General features: G+C 42.7%; 2 protein-coding genes across 5 annotated transcripts in view; one reads left to right on the top strand and one right to left on the bottom strand.

The window, feature by feature from the left end:
* OSTF1 (osteoclast stimulating factor 1) overlaps nt 1–6,347 on the bottom strand; it is a 52,787-nt gene extending 46,440 nt beyond the window's left edge. The window contains exon 1 of one of the 2 annotated variants that reach the window (XM_081802852.1): nt 6,103–6,347. In XM_081802852.1, the coding sequence (XP_081658978.1) occupies nt 6,103–6,136 (34 nt within the window). In that variant the 5' untranslated portion in view covers nt 6,137–6,347. The remainder of the gene's footprint in view (nt 1–6,102) is intronic. The other variant, XM_081802851.1, reaches the window with a different exon arrangement.
* A 262-nt stretch (nt 6,348–6,609) lies between these two features.
* On the top strand, nt 6,610–21,108 carry LOC145715885 (nicotinamide riboside kinase 1-like). 3 transcript variants are annotated; one of them, XR_014139944.1, is made up of 5 exons: nt 6,610–6,838; nt 10,220–10,283; nt 15,303–15,393; nt 15,686–15,734; nt 15,917–18,942. XR_014139944.1 is itself a non-coding variant. In XM_081802849.1 (5 exons), exons 2-5 carry the CDS (start codon nt 10,255–10,257, stop codon nt 19,164–19,166), a joined length of 288 nt encoding a protein of 95 aa, XP_081658975.1. In that variant the 5' UTR covers nt 6,610–6,838; nt 10,220–10,254; the 3' UTR covers nt 19,167–21,108. The 3 variants fall into 3 exon arrangements, 2 of the variants coding, with proteins under 2 accessions (XP_081658975.1, XP_081658976.1); XM_081802849.1 differs by lacking the exon at nt 15,917–18,942 and adding an exon at nt 19,048–21,108; XM_081802850.1 differs by having other exon boundaries at nt 17,802–18,942.
* The last annotated feature ends 6 nt before the right edge of the window (nt 21,109–21,114 follow it).

Genomic DNA, 21,114 nt, shown 5'->3' with positions numbered 1-21,114 from the left:
ATCTTTTTTTGCAGCTTTTTTGAAAATTTTTTTAAAGACTTTATTTATTTTGGGGAGAGAGAAAGAAAGAGGACAGAGCTGAAGCAGGGGGGAGGGGCAGAGGGAGAAGCAGACTCCCCGCTGAGCAAGGAGCCCAATCCCAGGACCGATCCCAGGACCCCGAGATCATAACCTGAGCCAAAGGCAGACGCTTAACCAACTGAACCCACCCAGGCGCCCAGCTTTTTTGAAGTATTGACAAACTGATAGAAAATCTTAACGTGTCGGCTCTCATCAGCCCACTGAAAGTTTATTTCTCCATCCCTCTCCTTCCCTCCCTCTGTCCCTCTCTCTCTCTCATGTATTCTGTCTTCCCCTGAGCATTAAGCAATTGAGTACAACTTTGGCAATGGAATTTTCACTGGACATGAGGTAAAGGGGATCAGAATATGCCACCCCAAAATATGCTACTTGGTATAAGAATTATTTTGAGCTGAAGGCAACTGAGAAAAAGCAGACACAGAAGAACTCTCTGCCCTCCCCTCACTTGCCTAAAAGTAGGGCATAAATTCCCCTTGTGAAGGAGTTCTGCCCCCATACAAGAAAGAGAACAACTCTTAATTTCAGATAGAGATGCCACCCAAATGTGTCTGCATAAAGAAACCTTACTAAAATAACCCTCATCTTTGACTTGTTTCCCCATATATTTACCTTCCCACAATTTACTGCCCCTAGAAAACAAAACCTCTCTTTCCTTTGTCTAGTCACTTCTCCACAATGTATCACCCTTTGTTAAAATGGCCCTTAAGGTTCCAAATCTACCCCTTCTTTGGATTTTCACCGCTTTTCTGCATAGCCCCTGTGCAGGTAAACCTGAAAACATCAATTAAATTTGTATGCCTTTTCTTCCTGTTAATCTGATTTTGTGTCAGCTTAATTTGCAGGACCCAGATACAGAACATAAGAGGGTAGAGGAAAGGTTTTTTTCCCCTCCCTTACACAGGTGTGTCACAAAAGCTTACGGCACTAGTCACACTGGAGTCAAGCTGTGTGAATGTTGAAACACAAGAGGGAGGGGACCTCACTATTTCCAGAACTAGTACTGATGGATACTGCCTCCAGCCTATGCTGCTTTATAGTGAAGCTATAAGATGTACCCATCCATGGCCTACCCCACCTTCTTCCAGACAAAGACTTTGTTATGTATCAAGACTTTGTATTTATTTGCCAAGAATAAAAAGTTTAGTTGCTGCAAAGTTACAAGAAAACAAAAGGTTATTCTACTCTGATGCATTGAAAGAGGGGAGTTATACAACACAATTACAAATAATACAAATGCATAAGTTAATAAAGGTGACTGCCCAACAAAAGCCAGTCCAATCTAATGGAATCTTCAAAGATTTCTCTGCCCAAAAAGCATAGCTTCCACTTAAAGCTTGTGTTCCCTTCCCAGGTCAAACCAACCACTTCCTAGCTCTGAGACCTTAAGTGGTTTACTTAACCTCACTAAGGCCTATTTCACCCATAAAATGGGGATATTAGGACCCACCTCATAGGGAAGTTAGAGTAATTAAATGAGATGGAGCATATAAAGGGCTTCACACAGTACCTGACTCTTACGGCCAAATAAATGTTAATTATTACTATTATAATCATCATCATCATCATTCTGGAATTTTCAAAATGCTTCCCAAACTTTATTCTGCCACCAGGAATAAATGGAGCATGAAGTTTATGAAGGACACTATCCATATGCATATTTCCAGCCAACCCCATACTCTCACCTTTGACTAATTCATTTATTCAGAGGGAAAACAAATACACAAAAGCTCAGATCATTTTAGATGAAGCCTTTTTTCCTCTCATCAATGTTATATAAGCAGCATATGGGTGACATCTTTGAAGTTTATGATGTTTTTACTGTAAATACAAAAGAACCCAAAATACTGACATTTGCTTCTTCAAAGTCCCATGAATTTATTTTCCTAAGACAATAAAATATTTAGGCTGCTTTACTTCCACCACCAAAATCAATAAGCCACTTGAAAGAACTGGTCAAGGTCAGACATCAGGCTTCCAACTACAGTGGAGGGTTATCAAACCGGCTTAGAATGAGATGATTCTAGTTCCAAATCTCACTCAATATCCTTTGGCCCATCTTCACAGAATAAAGTCTGAGAATAAAGTCTCCTCTAAAAAAAAGTTTTTGTGAGAACACAAGTTGTCATCTACACTCTGACAAGCTCAGCAAGTTCACCCTAATTGAACTACAAGGCTCGGGAGGGTGGCTGACAAGAACCAGAGAGGCCGCATCCGTCCCGAAGAAGTAGGAGGGTCCCCTGAAAAATGAGCTGAAGACCATGAAACGTGACACTTTTTAGCAGACTGAGCACCTTGGTGGCACATCTAACAATGAGAGGGGAGAGTTTCAATGACAGACATAGAGTGGCCAAAAGTGACCCTATAAAAAGACATCAGTAAGCAAGGAAAGGTCAAAATGTGACAAGTGATTTTTCAAGCAGAGCGTAGGCAACAGTGTACCCACGGTAGGAAACAAGCCAATCAACAGCAAAACACTTAAAATTGAAACTGAGACACCATTCTGAGGATAATTGTTAGTATTTTCTTTTTTTAATGAAATGGATTTGACGAAGAAAAATGACACCTGAGAGAAAACAGTGATTATCAGTAGATAGGTAGGGATGATATGTATATTTTTATATATTTTTTCTGTATGTATTTTCTAAATTTCCTATAATAAAAAATATACCACGAGGTTTGGAGAAGAAAGGAAGAAAGAAGGAAAATATACTACTTTTATTTTTAATTACGAGGTTTTTCCTTACAAAATGGGTAAGATCAGCATCCAACTACAAATACGGGTCAATTTAAGATATTATCTATAGATATCTAAATCTCCCTCATCAGACTCGATACTTTCATGGACGAGACCTTATTTTATTGCGCCTGGGAACCCCAATGTCTACCACAAGGCCTAAAATAATTAGCTGCATATATTAAGAAATGTTTAGCAAATGATTTCTGGATGTGGCTACAAACCCAAAGTCTGGTATAACTTCAGGAAGGTGCAAGAGCAAACAGTCTTTTTATGGGATATATGCCAATCATCCCAATAGATACATTACCCACATTATAGCTTAATGTCCCTTGCTACTCAAATTTTCCATTAAGTCCTTTGTCCTCCCTCGCCTAGCTTCCTTCCCTTTAGCACTCCTATGGAATTGAACGATGCTGTTTTGCCGGGGTCTTGCTCTGCACGAAGCTATAGGGACCACCACTATGATGTCCCGCTTGTGTTTCTTACAGAGATGTGCAGTCCACTCCAACACTTTGAGAGAACCCATGGGAAGTTTATTTCAGATCTCAGTGCCATTAAAATAACTCTTCTCTGAGAAAGTAACACATTTTATTTTTATGAACAGTAGGAATCTTATAATTGATCTTTTTTACCTTTATGCTGGAAGCCGAGAGCCAAATCTATAGCCACCCTTTAGAAACTTTGGCGGACCTTAGGACACGCGTGTCCTTTCCTCTGGTTTCCTCTTATTCTTATTCTTCCCTCCCTCTATATGGCTCTTTCCCTTCCTTCCCTTTCCTTCTTTCCTTCCTTCCTTCCTTCCTTAACTGTCATCTGGGATGAGGCCCTGTATAAACAAACCAAGAAACCAAAAATTAAATACAACCCGCTACCCCCAATTCCAAGCTGCTTCAGACATTCTTCACCCATGAATCCTGCCTGCAGGACAAGAAAGTAAAGCTCACTCCCCTCACTGCTACCAACCAGGGGGTGACCTTCATGTGCATCTGTGAGTGGAAGATCTGACGGAGGACAAGAGGCACTTTCCTTTCCACTTCCACCCCCCAGCTCTAAAATACACAAGACCACACACGTGAATGGTGCACGGTGATGTAAGGCAGAATAGCATTATGAGTAGGAACGCAGATTCTTAAATCAGACTACCTGGGTGCTACTCCTACCTGCTCCTCCCTACCTTTCTGTGCCTTGCCTTAATTTCCCAACCCGTGCAATGGGAACAATAATGGTAGTAACCTCACAGGGTTGTTGTGAGGAGCAAATGAGTTAATACATGTAAAGTGATTATATCAGTGCCCGGCACACAGTAAATGTGGACCAGTACTAAAATAGGACAGTTTTGTTTTCTTTTTTTCTTTTTTCAATGTTTTATTTATTCATGAGAGTCAGAGAGAGAGAGAGAGGCAGAGGCAGAGGGAGAAGCAGGCTCCCCGCCTAGCAGGGAGCCCGATGCGGGACTCGATCCCAGGACCCCGGGATCATGACCTGAGCCGAAGGCAGACGCTTAACCATCTGAGCCACCCAGGCGCCCGACAGTTTTGTTTTCAATTAAGCCAGGCCACCCAATGTTTCAAGTCGGATTGAAAGTAATACTTCTCATTGTAAATTCATAAACTAACAAACCGATTTCTATGGTGACCTTGAGTTTGGATCTCATTTATAAATCAGTGTGGAGTCAAAGCTGTCCCTAAAATGGTAGATATTTTCAACCCTTTGCTTTCTGATTTGCTGAAGAGAAGGAGAAAGCGGTGTCCAACCACGAAAATGGTTTCTGGGAGCGTATCCCCAACTAGTAACAGTATGATCCTTCAACCAAACTGGTATATACATGAGTACTCATGTACACACTTGCACACCACGGTCAATGTTCTTCCACCTGCAGCACAGACATCACTTAAAGTCTCGAGAGATGAAAAACCTCTTGAATAACTAACTTCTCAGGACATTCTTTAAAATAAAGGACTTCGTTTAGCCAGCAAAGAACAACTCTGTTTTGTTGGATGCTTGAGATCTGATTTACATCTGAATTTAGAAAGCTGCTACCTCCTACACGTGCACTTAAAATGCAAACTCTTCATCAGATTCCACTTATAAAGAAGCACAGAACCCAATACTAGCCACACCCCATCTTTGCTCACAGCAAAACCAACGTCCCAGCAACTTCCTTCACACCCAGCCCACCAAAAAAATGTAAGTCCTCAGTGAATGACTGTCATATATATGTACATAATTTTCATATAAAATGATTTAAAACCACCACTGTATGATGGCAAAGAAAGAAAACTAGATAATCATGAAAGGTGTAGTGCCTGCAACCAAGGTTACTTCGAAATTTGATGTAAATGGATACATTTCTGCTCGTGCTATACTGAAGTTACAGGAGATTGGAAGAAAACGCCCCAGAGCGTATCAAAGCCATTTATCTTCCACTTCCTACGTTTCCCGTAATTACTCACCAATGAATGCACGAGTTTGTTACAGTACTGAATTGAAATACGTCAGTCCCTTTTACATTCTCGTGTCTCCCAATCACAGAAAATATGCTAAGAATAGAATCAAAAATGAACAGACTATCGGCCAAGAACAGCGCTTTGAGGGATTTAGTAATCCAGTTTAACACGGCAAAATCATTGGGGAAGGGGAAGCAAAGGACTTGTACTGAATGATAAAGTGACACCCCCGAAGAGCAAGAGCCGAGATTACTCTGCCGCAGCCTAAATTTTTCTCGCCGCGAGCTCGCGCACAGTTTTCCCAAATCCTTTTCCCAAGATCCCGAGGGTAATTTCAAACGCGGCTCCTCTCCAAACTCCCATAGGAGACTCGCTCACCCACCCCACCCTGCAAACAGCGCACTTCCCGTTCGCTCTGGCCGGTCAAGAACTCGAACTTGACACTGACACACACGGGGGAAAAAAAAAAAAAAAGAGGAAGTAGCCAAAAGACCATTTCAAAGCATATATCTATTTTCCCCCCTAAGGGGATCAGTGTCCCTGTCTTCCAGTCAAGCTTCAATGGGACGTAGCTATCACATCCACTAGAACGTTGCAGCGAATGACAATATTGCAAAATCGAGGGCGACTCCCCTTTAAAATAAAAAATCCTCGAAATCCTCTTGCTATCCAAAACGATCCCTCCCTGCAGCGAACCAACAAAGCGACCCATCCTGGCGGGTCGGCTCCCGAAAGCGAAGCTCCAGGCCGGGTACGTGCGTGGTCAGCCCTGCCAAGTGGCAGAGGAAGCGCAGGGCACCAAGGCGGCCAGAGGAACCCTGCGAGCGCCTCCCTTACCTGGTTTGACCGGTTTGGGTGGCGGCTTCGACATCGCGCTTCCTGGAGCGGCTGAGCCTCAAGACCACGCACGAAAAGCCGACCGAACGCCCCGCCAGCCGGCACTCCCGGGACCCCAAAGTTTCTTTTTGTCCGGTTCGCAGCGGTGCGCCTTCAAGGACCTGCGCCCACCCTTGGCCGTCGGACGAGCGGACGCAGGCAGACCGGCTCAGCGCAAAGCCCCGCCCCGCCGCGCGGCCGCCCGAGCCTCCCGAGCGCGCGCCCGGGCGACGAGGAAGTGGCCGCCGTCTCGCCGAGCGCTAATTGGCTCCCGGGCTGGCCGCTTCGGAGCGGCTGGAGCGCGGGCGGTGGCGGCGGCGGAACCAGCCGGGGCTGAGGGAGGGCGCAGCGGGCTCGCGCCGGGGCGGACCCGGCCGCGCGCGCCCCCGACGAGAAAGGGCCGGACCCCGCGAGGGTGCGCGCGCGGGGCCACGGTCGCCGGAGTCCCGCCCCGCCTCGCCTCGCCTCGCCCCGCCCCTCCCCGGGGCTGGAGCTGGCTCCGCGTCCCGCCCGAGTGGGACGGATCCTTAGGTTGGCGTCCTCTACCTGGGCCGCCTCCGACCCATTGGGGGCGCGGAGGGAGGGGCTGTGAGCCTCTAGGCTAGCAAGCTTCGGGGGTTGCGGCGGCTCAGCGACAGGCGCACGTTCGGCCCGCGCTTCTGCCGCTTTGCTTGGGAGGGCTCGAACTGACGCCCCGGTGAGTACCTGCGCGACCCGGCCGCGCTGCGCAGCCTCGCGGAGGCCTGGAGGTGCTCCCGATGTGTGGCTGCGCTGGAGCCTGAACCAGGTTGCGTCTTGCAAGCCTTGTGGAGACTCGTACCACCCTAAGCGGGCTGATAGATGGCCTGCCAAGGAGTGTGTGTACGGCGCGGCGTGGTGCTTTTAATGATCCCCGTAATGATCCTTAAAATGGGAGACTCCCTCCAAGAGATGGTACGGGCTGTGGAGAGAAGTCACCAGGGTTGGGGTCGGGTCTTGATCCGTACGGGAGGAGGCAAGGTTTCCTTCCACCCGTATTAGGGTGGACTAACTCAACGACCCGCCTGCCCACTGTTAATTGAACGAACGGCCTGCTAACTGAGGACGGCTTTTACCATTTTAAATGGTTGAAAAGATACCAAAAGATTTTTGTGGCACGTGGAAATGCTAAGAAATTCCAATTTCGGGGTCCATAAAGTTTTGCTCGAGCACAGCCACGCTCGTTTGCTTATGGACTGCCTGTGGCCGCTTTTCTCTTCACAGCAGAGCTGAGCTGCTGCCCTCAAAGCCTAAAACGTTGACTATCTGGCATTTCACAGAAAAATGCCGACCCCCCGACCTAGCAGATTGATTCTCCAAGGCGAGGCGAGGGCGGGAGCAAACAAGAAATGCAGCGTGCATTCAGTTCGAAATAGCACCGTGTTATAGACCAACTGTATGTTTGAGGGAAGAAACGTTGAAAAAAAAACTTTGCATGAGAGTCTATCTAAAATGAAGCTTGAAAGTTTTTGTTAGGGGTCAGTGAAAGATAAAAGTGATTCCACGGGAAAGGGGCATGGGTTGAGGTATTCAGAAATTCTAACCGTGGGAGATTTCTGTTTACTAAAAGAGAGCAAAGTTTAAACAATAGTAGGAAAAGACTTCCCTGGTGTGTGGAAGAAGATAATCAAAATATCTGTTGAATAAAGCAAATGAGTGAGAAGTCCTGAAACATTTCACTGGTGTAAAAATACCAGACTGCTCTTTAAAGCACAACAATTCGTTAGCATATTGTCATCCATTTGTATTAGAGAAGTTGCTGTCTTCCTTATAATCTGCTGATTTCTGCACATACCACCTCTGACTATTTTAGTTTAGAGTCCAAAATGTACCCTGCTTAATAGTGGAATCCATATAATAAGCACATACAAGTAATGAAAAAAGGACTCGACAACCTATCTTACTTAGGGTAAAAAAAGAAATTAAAATGTTCATTTTGGGGTTTGCCCTCGACGATCTTAGTTCTCCTCCCCCTATGCAAATGGAACGCTTGGCGCTTATTGGGAGAATAAAGTACATAAATATCCCACAAGATTGGCAGTGGTATATATTCCAAGTAATCAGACGCCCCGGATTGATGAGACTACAAAGTCCAAACGGTTGTCTCTCTGGAGACATCCAGTGATTGAGTTTGTAGTTGATCAAGCTCGTCTTTGCCTCATGGAGTCTGCTGCATATATTTGGAGTCTGGCAACTCTTGGTTGCAAGCTTTTTAAGTGTGATTTTAAAATAGTTCTCTAAGAGGGCAACAGGGGATGTAATAGCACAAAGTGGTATGGAGGTAGACAATTCCAGTCCCGAATTTGGAGTTCACCTGGTGCTGCCCTGTGCATCCAACGAGGTTTTTGAAATAAATGACTTCTGGGATTGCTAGGCCCACCCTTACCCCAGCACCTGTCTTGCTTCGGCTTCTCCCAGTTCCCCACCCCTCGCACCACATGGCTACCCGTTTAGGGCCAAGAGACTGTGCCCGACATTTACCCAAACACTGTCTTGGGTAATAGCTCTATTAGCTAACTAATATAGAACTGAGGGTTCCTGTTTCGGTAAAAACTTGCATTTGCCTGGGAATTCCTCCTGAACCCAAGCAATTTTATAAGTAGGTCCTGACTCTCTCTCACTCTTCGTTTTGGAATTGCTAATTTCCACCCAAATAACCCCCTCAAGCGTCTTTCCAGTGCCACAACCACACTCGTTATTTGCATGCTATGTAATTGAAACAGTATCCTCCCTGTGTGCACAGATGTGGCATGAAGCAGGGGGACCCTTAGTCCTTGCCATTCAGTGTGCTCAACTATTAATAATACATCAATAAAAATGGCATCCATTATACATGAGAGCTTCACAATTAAGCCAGCACGTGTGCAGCATCCTTTCTTTGCTCTTGGTAATAAAGTGCTTTTTAACAGGCTGGAAAGAAGAAAGAAATTAACTTGCTAGGACTCAGGTCAGGGATGGGAACTGGGAGGGCCTCTGGGGGTCTCCAGCTCAGGAGCTACTCACCCCAGCGGCCCAGCTTAGGTCCCTGATCACCCAACCAGAGCAGTCTGGAATAAAGAGCAGCGTTAGGTCAGGCAACCCTCAGGAACCACTGTTCTGAGGTTCCCTCCAGCTGAGCCTCACCTTTTCCCATAAAGAGGTGAAAATGGTTCATTAGAATATCCATAGGACTGCTTTACTGAACTTCTGGGGGCCCTGTGTGAAACTGCCCTCCACCCCCCTACCCCACCCCCCGATCCGGGGTCAGCAAACAGTGGCCTGTGGCTAAAACCTGGCCCTCAGCCTGAACATTTGCAGTCACTTTTCTGATTGAGAACACTAACCCTGAAATCCAGTAAGAGAAATATTATCCCAGTAAGAAAAGAATTCCATTCTTCTCAGTAGTAGACGGCTATTACAACAACAACAACAACAAAATTGTACTCAATTGTAATGTTTTGACTTTCCTCAAGAACACTGTGGAAATTTTGTTTTCTCTCTTGTTACATAAGTACCTACATAATAACTTTGAGTTTGCCTCTGGGCCCACAAAACCTCAAATATTTACTACCTGGCCCTTTTCGGAAAAAGTTTGTCTACGCTGGCCCAGGACTTAGGTTTTTGAGTGAGGAAATAGCACCCTTAAGGGGAATTAACTTCCTTTTGCCTCTGGCCGACCGGGATGTTTTCCCCATTTCAGGAGGAGAGAGAGGCAAGCTCTGTGGGGTTCCCTGGCATTGGAGAAATAAGTGGATCATCTCCAGGTGATCGTATCTTGAAACTCTTTTGAGTTTCAGAGTTGAGACTCTGTAGTGTGTGTTCTCTGAGACTTTGGCCTATTGAGCACATACCCGCTGTTGGATTTAGCCATGGAGTCTAGCAGAGAGAAGCTGGTACCTTGTAAAGCCCTTCTACTGAGCGTGGCTAATCCAGGAGTAGGAGATGCCCCAGAGATCATGGTCATCTTTCCCCCTCAGCTGGCTCTCCTAACTTAGGACTCTTTCTTTTAGTCTTTTTGTCTTGCTCTAGACATCTCAGTGATAAGCATTCGATTTGTTTTGTTCTGTTTTTTTAATTTTAGGAAATTTTAGGAAGACGTGATTTTCAAAGCTAATTATGAAAACATTTGTCATTGGAATCAGTGGGTGAGTAATTTTGCTACAACAAGCTGGTGGAGATACTGAGGATGGCCAAAGGGTGTTTTCCTGTGGTTGTGGTGGGGGATGGAGGGGTCAGGATTCCTGAGTCCTGAGGAAGAGAGCAGGCCACTGGCAAATATAAAGCAGGGGAGGGAGTGCTAGCTACATAAATGGCAACAGGAGATGGGAGAGTCTCCTCTAAACGGAGAAACAGGGCCGTCAGTAAGCAAATCCTGCCTGCCTGCCTTACCATTTCTTTCCCAGAGTTGACACCAGACACCTTTTATCCTTGTTATCCTGATGTCCTGATTGCCCCGGCATAATTATTAGCTGCGTGCCCCTCTCCCTCTCAAAAGTGTCCTAAATTATAGGGTCACCCTCCCCATGGTACCGGAGGTATGCATGCAAATAAGAAACCAACAACAGCTCCAAAGGATTGTTGTTTGTTTTGCTACTTTGTTGGGTTCATCTTTGTTCTGAGTACATTCACACTAGGTGTGGTCCAACGAATGAAATATTTGAGACTGTTAAAATTAAACGTTTGTAACTTGGGGGAGATCACTGTATTGTTGTATTATGTTACTATAGCAAGTAATTAGAGGTAAAAGGGAATGAATCCAGTGTCAGAACTCTGCCTCCTCTTGCTCCCATCTAACCAGAACCAAAGTTCTGTTTTTCTCTGCATTGCTTTTCTTGGACATGCTTTCCCTTCTGCACTCACTGCCACCCTCCTAAATCAGGCCCTCATTCCCTAATTCCATCCTCCCCCTCTTAACCTTTCCTAGGTACCTCTCCACCAGTTGAATCTTCTTGCAGAAATGTTTATTCTCTCACCTAGTGAACAATATGCAGTGGGTTACCAGTTATCTAGAACAAAAGCTGAATATCCAAGTATATGAAGACCATCCATAAATAGTAAAAGAAATGTACTAGCTTCAGGGCCATGTAGGCTGCAGGGAAGGTTTGATACAGGAGCTCAGTGGTATCACCAAACACTCCACTTCACTGTCTCTTCCTCAGTGAGGGCCAGGATTTCATTTTAGTGCTGCTTCTGGGAAGCACCTACCACACTCAGCCACAGTGACCTCTGTTCCTGCCTTTCTTCCTTCCTCCAGACTCAGTGTTGTATCTTCCTTGTATACTTACCCCTTGCTACACTATGAAGTGATCATTCACTTAAGAAGTCAAGGGATGGCAGGGGTTCCAAAGGATTCCAGGGTCATTCAAGATCCTCCTAAAAAATGGAATGCATGTGTGAAGATGTTCATTTTTCTGGGGAAGGGGCATATAATCTTTATCAGATTCTCACAGTATTCTGTTGATGTTAAAATATATAAGTTTCATGGGCTTTGAGGAAAAAAAAAAAAAAAAGATCCATGGGCTTTGGAGTTAGACTTTGTATCCCATCCTCATTACTTGCTAGTTGTTACCTTGGGCAAGTTTTATGAGTATATAGTCTTTCAATCCTTAGTTTCCTCAACTATAAAATAATATTAATATCTACCTGCTACAGAATGGATTTGCCTCTTAAGTGCCTGCAGACAGCCTTTTTAACTTCTCCTCAGCCCCCTGTCCTATTCCAAATACACTCACCCTTCCTGTCTCTTGGCACGTAAAAAAACAAACGGACCAGGACTTGTGCATTTGTTCCAGGTGTTGTGAACAAAGAAGGAAGTGGCCCCAAGTAGTTACTCATTTTCCTTCCCCATATCCTAAGATAAAGCGTGCACCGGTCTGGGCACCTTTGCCCTGAGGTTGGAGGGCACATGAGGGTGGTCATGAGCTTGGTGGTGCATGGTGGTTATGAGCATGCTGAAAGAGAAGAGTTAGTCTTAAGGTGTCACCTGACCAGGATTCCAAGTATAGATCGTAGGCTTGAACTTGGGCCACTCAGACTTGTTAAATTCTCGTTAAACCCCTCTCCCATCTCTCTGACCTGTACTACCTTCTGTCTGGTCTGTCTCCTCCAAGTCTGTGACACTGGAGTGCTTGCTTCTCATTGTCTCCAGCTAAGTCAGTGAGACAGGTGGGTTTGACTGTATCATCTGCAAGAGGTAAATCTAGAAAATGACACATTTTCTGGCCAGGTTGCTCAAAAAGTTAGCCCTGTTTACTCTCTCTTTTAAACCAAAGTTCAGTATCTGAACAGTGGAAACTCAGTATGGATTACAGACATTCTTGTTAAAAGGGAGAAATTTTATACCAGTATTTTCTCAAGACAAAGGGTAATACCCACCCACTTCCCTGTGTTTTCTTAAAAAAAAAAAAAAGATTTGTTTATTTGAGGGGGCAGGGAAGAGAGAGAGCTTGAGCAGGGGGAGGGGCAAAAGGAACGGGAGAAGGAGGAAGCGGACTCCCCACTGAGTTGACATGCCTGCTGGATCCCAGGACCCTGAGATCAGGACTTGAGCCAAAATCAAGAGTCAGACGCTAAACTGACTGAGTCACCCAGGCACTTCTGTCTTTTCAAGGAGATCGCCCATATCCTATCCAATTGTGTATTCTAAGTTTAAATGAAGAAAACTTTACGGGGCGCCTGGGTGACTCAGTCAGTTAAGTGGCTACCTTCAGCTCAGGTCATGATCTCAGGGTCCTGGGATTGAAGGCTGCATCGGGCTCCCTGCTCAGCGGGAGCCTTCTTCGCCCTCTTCCTCTGCCCTTACCCCCGCCTTGTGCTCACTCTCTCTCTCTCTTAAATATATAAATAAAATCTTTAAAAAAATTAATGAAAAAAAGTTTTGAATCAAGTTCCTTTTACTTTGTAGGTATAAGGTATTTAGGTAATAACTGAATTACAGCCAGTAAACAATTGTGATGAATGAATATTAGTTTCTTTTCTAGATTATAAATACATTGCAATGTATCATCTGGGATTAAGTACAGGTTCCTGCATATAAATGTGCAGTTAGGAGTTTTTTTGTGCTGTGGACATTCAGTGGTATGATGAAGTCTTGATTTAGAGTAATGGTTTTATTTTATTTTTTTAAGATTTTATTTATTTCTTTGACAGAGAGAGAGTGACAGCAGGAACACAAGCAGGGGGAGTGGGAGAGGGAGAAGCAAGCTTCCCGCGGAGCAGGGAGCCCAATGCGGGGCTCGATCCCAGGACGCTGGGATCATGACCTGAGCCGAAGGCAGCTGCTTAACGACTGAGCCACCCAGGCGCCCTCTCTCTCTCTTTTTTTAAAGATTTTATTTATTTATTTGACAGAGAGAGACACAGCAAGAGAGGGAACACAAGCAGGGGTAGTGGGAGAGGGAGAAACAGGCTTTCCGCTGAGCAGAGAGCCCGATTCAGGGCTCCATCCCAGGACCCTGGGATCATGACCTGAGCCGAAGGCAGATGCTTAACGACTGAGCCACCCAGGCGCCCCGGTGGTTGGAATTATTGATTGATTATTTGATGAACATATATTGGCTACTAAATATTTCCAATAGACTAATTGATCAAGCAGAAATCATCTAATTCTAGTATTTTTTTAAAAAGATTTTGTTTATTTATTTGTCAGCGACAGAGAGAGAGTGAGCACGTGCACAAGCAGGGGGAGCGGCAGGCAGAGGGAGAAGCAGGCTTCCCGCTGAGCAGGGAGCCCGATGTGGGGCTCGATCCCAGGATGCTGGGATCATGACCTGAGCCGAAGGCAGACGCTTAACCAACTGAGCCACCCAGGCGCCCCTAGAGTAATGGTTTTAAATGCATAAAATAAAATACAGGAATATAAAGGAAACCAGTTATGTTGAAATATAGTTATAAAATTATTTTAAAAAACAGATTGTTGCTTTGTGATATATACATAGTTAACTTATTAAATAACAGTGTCCGGGGGTGGGTCTAAAAACTGCCATCAATTTGAAATAATAATGAATATCGATCATGCTCCAAGATATCTGCCCCCCTTGCACCGTGATATGAAAATATCTATGATTTCTAGTGGTGACAAAGCCATGCATACTGTTAATACCACTGCTGTTTTTTCCTTATAATGAAAGGAAAAGCTAAAATTCTGTTAGAATGTAGTAAAAATAAAGATGTAATTTCTTTCCCATTCAAGTTGGCAAAATCCACAAATGTGTCCCCAGACCCTCTGAGGCAGCAGCCCCGGGTTAAAAAAAGCTCTGACTGAATGACTGACTGCAGACCCCCCTCTCTGGTGCTATGTGTGGTGCTGGACGCTGGAAAACTAGGAACACAGGGGATCCCCGTTCTCCCCGATGTCACGGGCCAGCCAGGAGGGACAAGTAACTGACTCCCTGTGACAAGCTTCAGTGGGCCTCCCATTTGGCCCAAAGTGGAGCAAGATTAAGGAGAAAGGGAGCGCCACAGCGGAGATGTGAATGCGTGGTACGTGGCTTGTCATAAGCCAGTCCTCCATTTTTCTCCATGGCACACTGAAACAAAATCACAGTGACCACATGCAGCTGTAGGGACTTGCACTAAAACGTGCTACTCATATTCTCAGTGTTGCACACGAGCCCTGGGAATGGTTCAGTATAGACGAAACATTCTTTTGCTTCCCACACAGTAGCTGGAATTTTAAGACTTCGTATCACCCAGTTTACTTGCCTGGTACTTAGTGACCTTTCTCCTCCGTCCTTTCCAGTTTATTTCTCCTCATCTGTTACAGTAAGTAGATCTACTTACTTACCAACATAGCTATGAAAGAAATAATTTCTTCTTAGGTATTACGTATTGTTTTAAATATCTTTTTTCTAAGATCACTTTAAAATGTTTTAGGGACGCCTGGATGGCTCAGTCGGTTAAGCGTCTGCCTTCAGCTCTGGTCATGATCCCAGGGTCCTGGGATCGAGTCCTGTGTCAGGCTCCCTGCTCAGCGGGGAGCCTGCTTCTCCCTCTGGCCTGGGGCTACCTCTTGCTTATGCATGCATGTGCACTCTCTCTCTCTCTCTCTGACAAATAAAATCTTTTTAAAATATAAAAAAATAAAAATAAATAAAATGTTTTACATTAAATGCATCTTCCTTCTTGGTATGCTCAACTTTTTTTCTTTTCCTTTTTCTGTTCAGTGTGACAAATGGCGGGAAGACGACACTGGCTAAGAATTTGCAGAAACACCTCCCAAACTGCAGTGTCATATCTCAGGATGATTTCTTTAAGGTATCTGTAAAAACATCTTAGATAATTCATTTAACACAACAAAGTTTTAGTGGCAAAGTTAATGAAATTACATCCAAAAAGCCTTTGCTGAGTGATAGAGTTTTTGTAGAGATGGTAGGCTCCATGCAGTAATGTCCCTTATCCACTAGATGGCATTACTTATTGGTACGGCTCTGATTTTATTTATTTTCCACATCCAAAGCGTTTAGTAAAAGTTTATCGCCTCTTCATTCTATAGTTGTATTTCTTCTGCACTGCACAGTTTTGATGGGTGCTTTGTTCTTTTTACCAGCCAGAGTCTGAGATAGAGACAGATACAAATGGATTTCTGCAGTATGACGGTAAGTAGATGAGTCTGACACATTCGCTAATGTTCATTTTCTTTTTCAAACCCGAATACCTTTTCTGTCTATGAAGACAGTCTCAAAAATGTGCTCAAATATATTGCTGTACTTTACACATACTTTTGTAAAGGTTTCTGCTTTATGTCCAACTATTTAAATAAATGAAACCTTTTCCCCAGTTTTATATTTAAGACTGAAAACATTGGAACAATAGATTTTTCTTCTAAAGCTAAAGCAAGGTAGGTTTGCTGGTACTCCACTCATCCCTGCCTGGGACACACATAACTAAGCATACTTCCTTCACCCCCTTCCTGCAATCTCGCCTGAAGCAAACCCTATGCTCATCCTCTGGGCTTACCTTCCCAGTGACCAAGGTGCACTGGACAGCTTGTTTCTTCTTTCCACTGCTCATAAAGGTTAGTGAGTATTTTTGAGATGGTTTCACCTTGCTCCCTTGCCCAATCTAACACTGAAGCCAAAGGATTATAAAGTCCATCAGAAAATAATTTATTTTCCTATAGAGAATATCATGCTAATAAACTATATTTAATGGTCTCATCAACTTTTTTGATGAACAAGATGATCACTGAGTGCTTATGCAAACTGGCAACAGAAACAGCTCTCTTAAAAAGCCATGAACTGTGTTCTTTATTTTTAACTTTGATGACCTTAGAGGAAAAATGTTGTGTAATCAGTTCTTACAGATACTTGATAGTTTTAAGAGAAGCAAAATCCTTGAGTCATTCCCTGTTCTTGTGTCTTGAGCTCCAGCCAGAATATTTTTTTTCTTTTCATCCCCTCGTCTGACGGTTATTGAGGAAGATTCTTAGAAAGTAAGCGTTAAACAAGGAAAAATCATTTTCAACAATTGACAAAGAATTATTCCTAGTTCAAATGAGTTCTTGTAAGCTGATAAAAAGAACACTAATATTCCAATTGAAAAATGTCCAAGGATATAAATAAGCTATTCATAGAAGCAAAAAGTTATTTGATTAATAAATAAACAGTAAAAAGTCAACCTCAGAAGTAGTCAAAGAGTTGTAAATTACTTTTTTTTCTCACTGAGTAAACAGATTTTTAAAGCAATAATTATCTAATAATGGCACAGTTATCTAATTATCTAATGATGACTCAATAAAGCAAGAACTCTTTTAGCTGGGAATATTAATTGACATAACCCTTCTGGAAGAGAGATTGAGCATATGTCCCAAAGACCTTAAAATATTCATGCCATGGGTCAAGTGTCCCACTTCCAGGAATCTAAGGAAAAAATCTGAAATTTTTAGGTAAGTATACAAATTTAAAGTAAATCAAGGTAATGCCAAGATCTTTACAACCACCAAAAGAAAAGTTTAAAGATGTATAGCTATCAAGTCTATGAATAGATGGAATCATTAAAATGTAGTTGATAAAGTAAGTCAGAAGTAAAAACTAGAGAACTTAAAGAAGTCAAAAGATGATAGAAAAATAGAAAATGAGAGTAAAATGATAGATTTAAGCCAAATATATCAGTAGCTATATTAAGTTAAACGAACTAAAATACTCCAAAGATTGTCAAGCTTGTTTTTAAAAAAGAAAGAAAGAAAGAAAAGCCCAAGTATAAGCACCTTACAAGACATATATTTAAATATTAGGACAAAGAAGAGTAGACAAGGCTAGAAAAAGATCTGCCATGTGAACACCTACTGAAAAAATCTGGTATAACTACTAATATCAGACAAAGTAAACACAAAGAGTATCCCTAGAGATACTATTACTAGAGATAGATAGAGATAAATGGGTCAATTCAACAGGAAGATAATCTAAAATTTGTATGTGCCTAATAACATAACCTCACAATACATTAAGCAAAAACTGACAAAACTAAATAGGGAAATACACAAATCTATCATTATTGTGGGAGATTATTAGTACAAGCTCTTCAATAACTAATGGAAAAAGCAGACAAAAGTTATAAGGGTATAACAGATTTGAGCAACACAATTAACAAACTTAACCAAACTAACATATATAGAACATGTGGCCAATCACAGCAGAATACACATTTTTGTTTTCTTAATACAGGAACATTAACTAAAATGGAAGACATATGCAAGGGCATGGAGCAAGTCCTAGTACATTTCAGTAGATTGAAGTAATATAGAGATATCCTCTAATTACAGAGAACTGAATTAGAAATCAGTAACAAAAGAGTAAGTAGAAAATTCCTAAGTGTTTGGAAATTAATCAGTATCCTTTTTTTTTCAGAAAAATTTAAACATATACAAAAGTAGACAGAAAAGTATAATGAACTCTCATGAATTGATCATCCAGCTTTTAAAATGATGCACTCTTGACCAATTTATATTTCATCTATGCCCTCACCCACTTTCTCCTTATGTATTTTTTAAAGTAAATTCCATATGTCATCACCTTTCATCTGAAGCAAAGCAATTCTGTATATCCTGTGGGTTAAAGAATAAATCCCAGTGAAAATTAGAAGATACTTTAAACTGAACAATAATGAAAATATATTAAAACTGATGGTATTTCTGGTTCCAGATAAGATGGATTGGCCCCATTCCTTGCTCTTTCTCCCTCTTATAATTGAAAACCTTGGATGGAGCACAACAAACAAAGGAATACTCAAAGATAAAAAGAAGAGAACAGACTGGCTAGGGCCTTTGGGACTTGAAGAATGATGTAGCTGTGATTCTCTGGGTTTTCTTCTTACCTGTCATATAGCCAGGAAGGGGTGTCTGAGGGGTGTGCAACATGGTATCAAAAATAGGTACAGACAAAAAGCCCCAAGAAACCCCTACCCTGTAGTCAAAGGCCCAGGAAAAGAGTGGCGCACTGAATAGAAAATCTTTTTTTTTTTTTTTAAAGATTTTATTTATTCATTTGACAGAGGGAGACACAGTGAGAGAGGGAACACAAGCAGGGGGAGTGAGAGGGGGAAGCAGGCTTCCTGTGGAGCAGGGAGCCCGATGTGGGGCTCAATCCCAGGACCCTGGGATCATGACCTGAGCCGAAGGCAGACGCTTAACGACTGAGCCACCCAGGCGCCCCAATAGAAAATCATTTTGATAATATCCACCTTACTGTAGCCAAACACAAAAAGAAAAACCATCCTCCCTTCACGGTGTCAGCAGGGCCAGGTGGTAAGCAAGACTTCTGGACCCATGTGGCACCAGCAAGGCAGGGGACCCCACAGGGGTCCCATTAGTAGAACCAGACAGGGAACTGAATTTCCACACCCATCTAGCAGCAGCGACAGAATGAGGCAGTGTGAGGGGGTGCTAGTTGACTCTCCACTTTCCTCACCCAGAGAGCATCAGCTACTGTCAGCAGAATTCAATTGAGACTGAACTTCTAGCAATGAAGCCACAGCAACATTCCACTTGCCTCCTTCTCCTCCCATGGCAAACTCCCCCTCCATGTAGGTAAGGTTCAGCAGGGGGATGACCATCCACCCCCTTTTGGAGGGGCATACTACACCTAAGCAGGGTAACTGCCTATAAAAAAAGAAGATTAAATGGGATCCAGAGCCTCACAATGTGATACCCAAACTTTCTAGGACAAGACTAAAAGTCACTTGTCATATCAAGAACTAGGTAACTCTCAACTTGAGTGAGAAAAGACAACAGACACCAACTCCGTGATAACAGAGATGTTGGAATTATTTGACAAGGATTGTAAAGCAGCATTCATAAAAAGGCTTCAGTGAGTGATTGTGAACATTGTTGAATCTAGTAAAAAGTTAGAAAACCTCAGTAAAATAGAAGATGTAAAAAAGAACCAAATAGAAATGTTTTAATTGACAACATACAGTAACTGAAATTTTAAAACTCAGCAGCAGGATAAATATGATAGAGGAAAGAATCTGTGAATTTGAGGACAGAACAATAGAAATTACTCTCTCTGAACAACAGAGAGAAAATAGACTGAAAAGAAGTTAACAGAAATATGGGGCAATAACAAAAACTCTAACATTCATATCATTGGAGTCTCAGAAGGAGAGGAGAAAAAGTGTGGTGCTAAAATAGAAGTAAATGGGGACGCCTGGGTGGCTCAGTCAATTAAGCATCTGCCTTCAGCTGGGGTCATGATCCCAGGGTTCAGGGATGGAGCCCCGCGTTGGGCTCCTTGCTCAGTGGGGAGCCTGCTGCTCCCTCTCCCTCTGCTGCTCCCACTGCTTATGCTCTCTCTCTCTCAAGTAAATAAAATCTTAAAAAAAATAAAAATAAAAAAGAAGTAACTGTGTAAAACATTGCAAACTTGGCATAAGACATAAGCCTACAAATTCAAGAATCTGACTGATCCCCAAACAGATTAAACAAGACTGACCAAGAAAAAAAAGAGAAGGCACAAATTACAAATACCAAAAACAAAAAAGGTAATACCACTGCAGATCCTACAGGCATTAAAAAGATAAGAGCATGTTATGAACAACAACTAAATTAGAAAACTTGAATGAAATTGACAATTTCCTAGAAAAATGCAACTTACCAAAACTCACACCAGAACAAAGAGAAAAATCCTAATAGCCCTATGTCTAGTGAGTAAGTTAATCCATAATTTATAACCTTCCACTAAAAAGCCTCTTTAAGTCCAGATGGCTAAATACAGTAGTTCTGGAGTATGGCTCAGAAACTATAATTCTGGTAAATTCCCAGGTGATAGTAACACTGCTGGTCTAGGTCCTACACTTTGAGAATGAGTGTTTTGGAATAATTTTCTAGAATTATAATTGTAAGCTCAAAAAGTAGAATATTTTAGAGTTTAAAAGGAACATATTCATGTCCCTTATGAAATTTTTAATGATTTTTCTCTTACTTATTTGTAAGAGCCCTTTATATATGAGAGATACTAGCTCTTGGGGCACCTGGGTGGCTTAGTTGGTTAAGTGTCTGACTCTTGATTTTAGCTCAGGTCATGATCTGCAGTCCTGGGATCGAGCCCCATGTAGGGCTCCATGCTCAGTGCTGAGTCGGCTATAAATTCTCTCTCCCTACCCCTCTGCCCTTTCTGCTAGCACTCTCTCGTTCTCTCTTTCAAATAAATAAAATCTTTAAAAAAAAAGATAATGTATTTTAGCTCTTGATGAAATACATTGCAGATATTTCCCTCAATGTGTCATTTATTTTTCAAACTAATTTATAGATATTTTGTCTTTTTTTAAATTAAATAAACTCCATAGTTTATTCAGATTTCCTTAGTTTTATTTATTTATTTATTTATTTTTTGATGTAGTTTTCCATGATTCATTGTTTGCGTATAACACCCAGTGCTCCATTTAGTACATGCCCTCTTTAATATCCATCACCAGGCTAACCCATCCCCCCACCCTTTCCCCTCTAAAACCCTCAGATTGTTTCTCAGAGTCCATAGTCTC

The sequence above is a fragment of the Leptonychotes weddellii genome, chromosome 14 (genome assembly GCF_054177405.1).
Source record: "Leptonychotes weddellii isolate Sample4059 chromosome 14, ASM5417740v2, whole genome shotgun sequence".
Classification (NCBI taxonomy): domain Eukaryota; kingdom Metazoa; phylum Chordata; class Mammalia; order Carnivora; family Phocidae; genus Leptonychotes; species Leptonychotes weddellii.
Note: the sequence above shows the minus strand (reverse complement) of the source record. Positions and strands in the feature narration are given on the sequence as shown.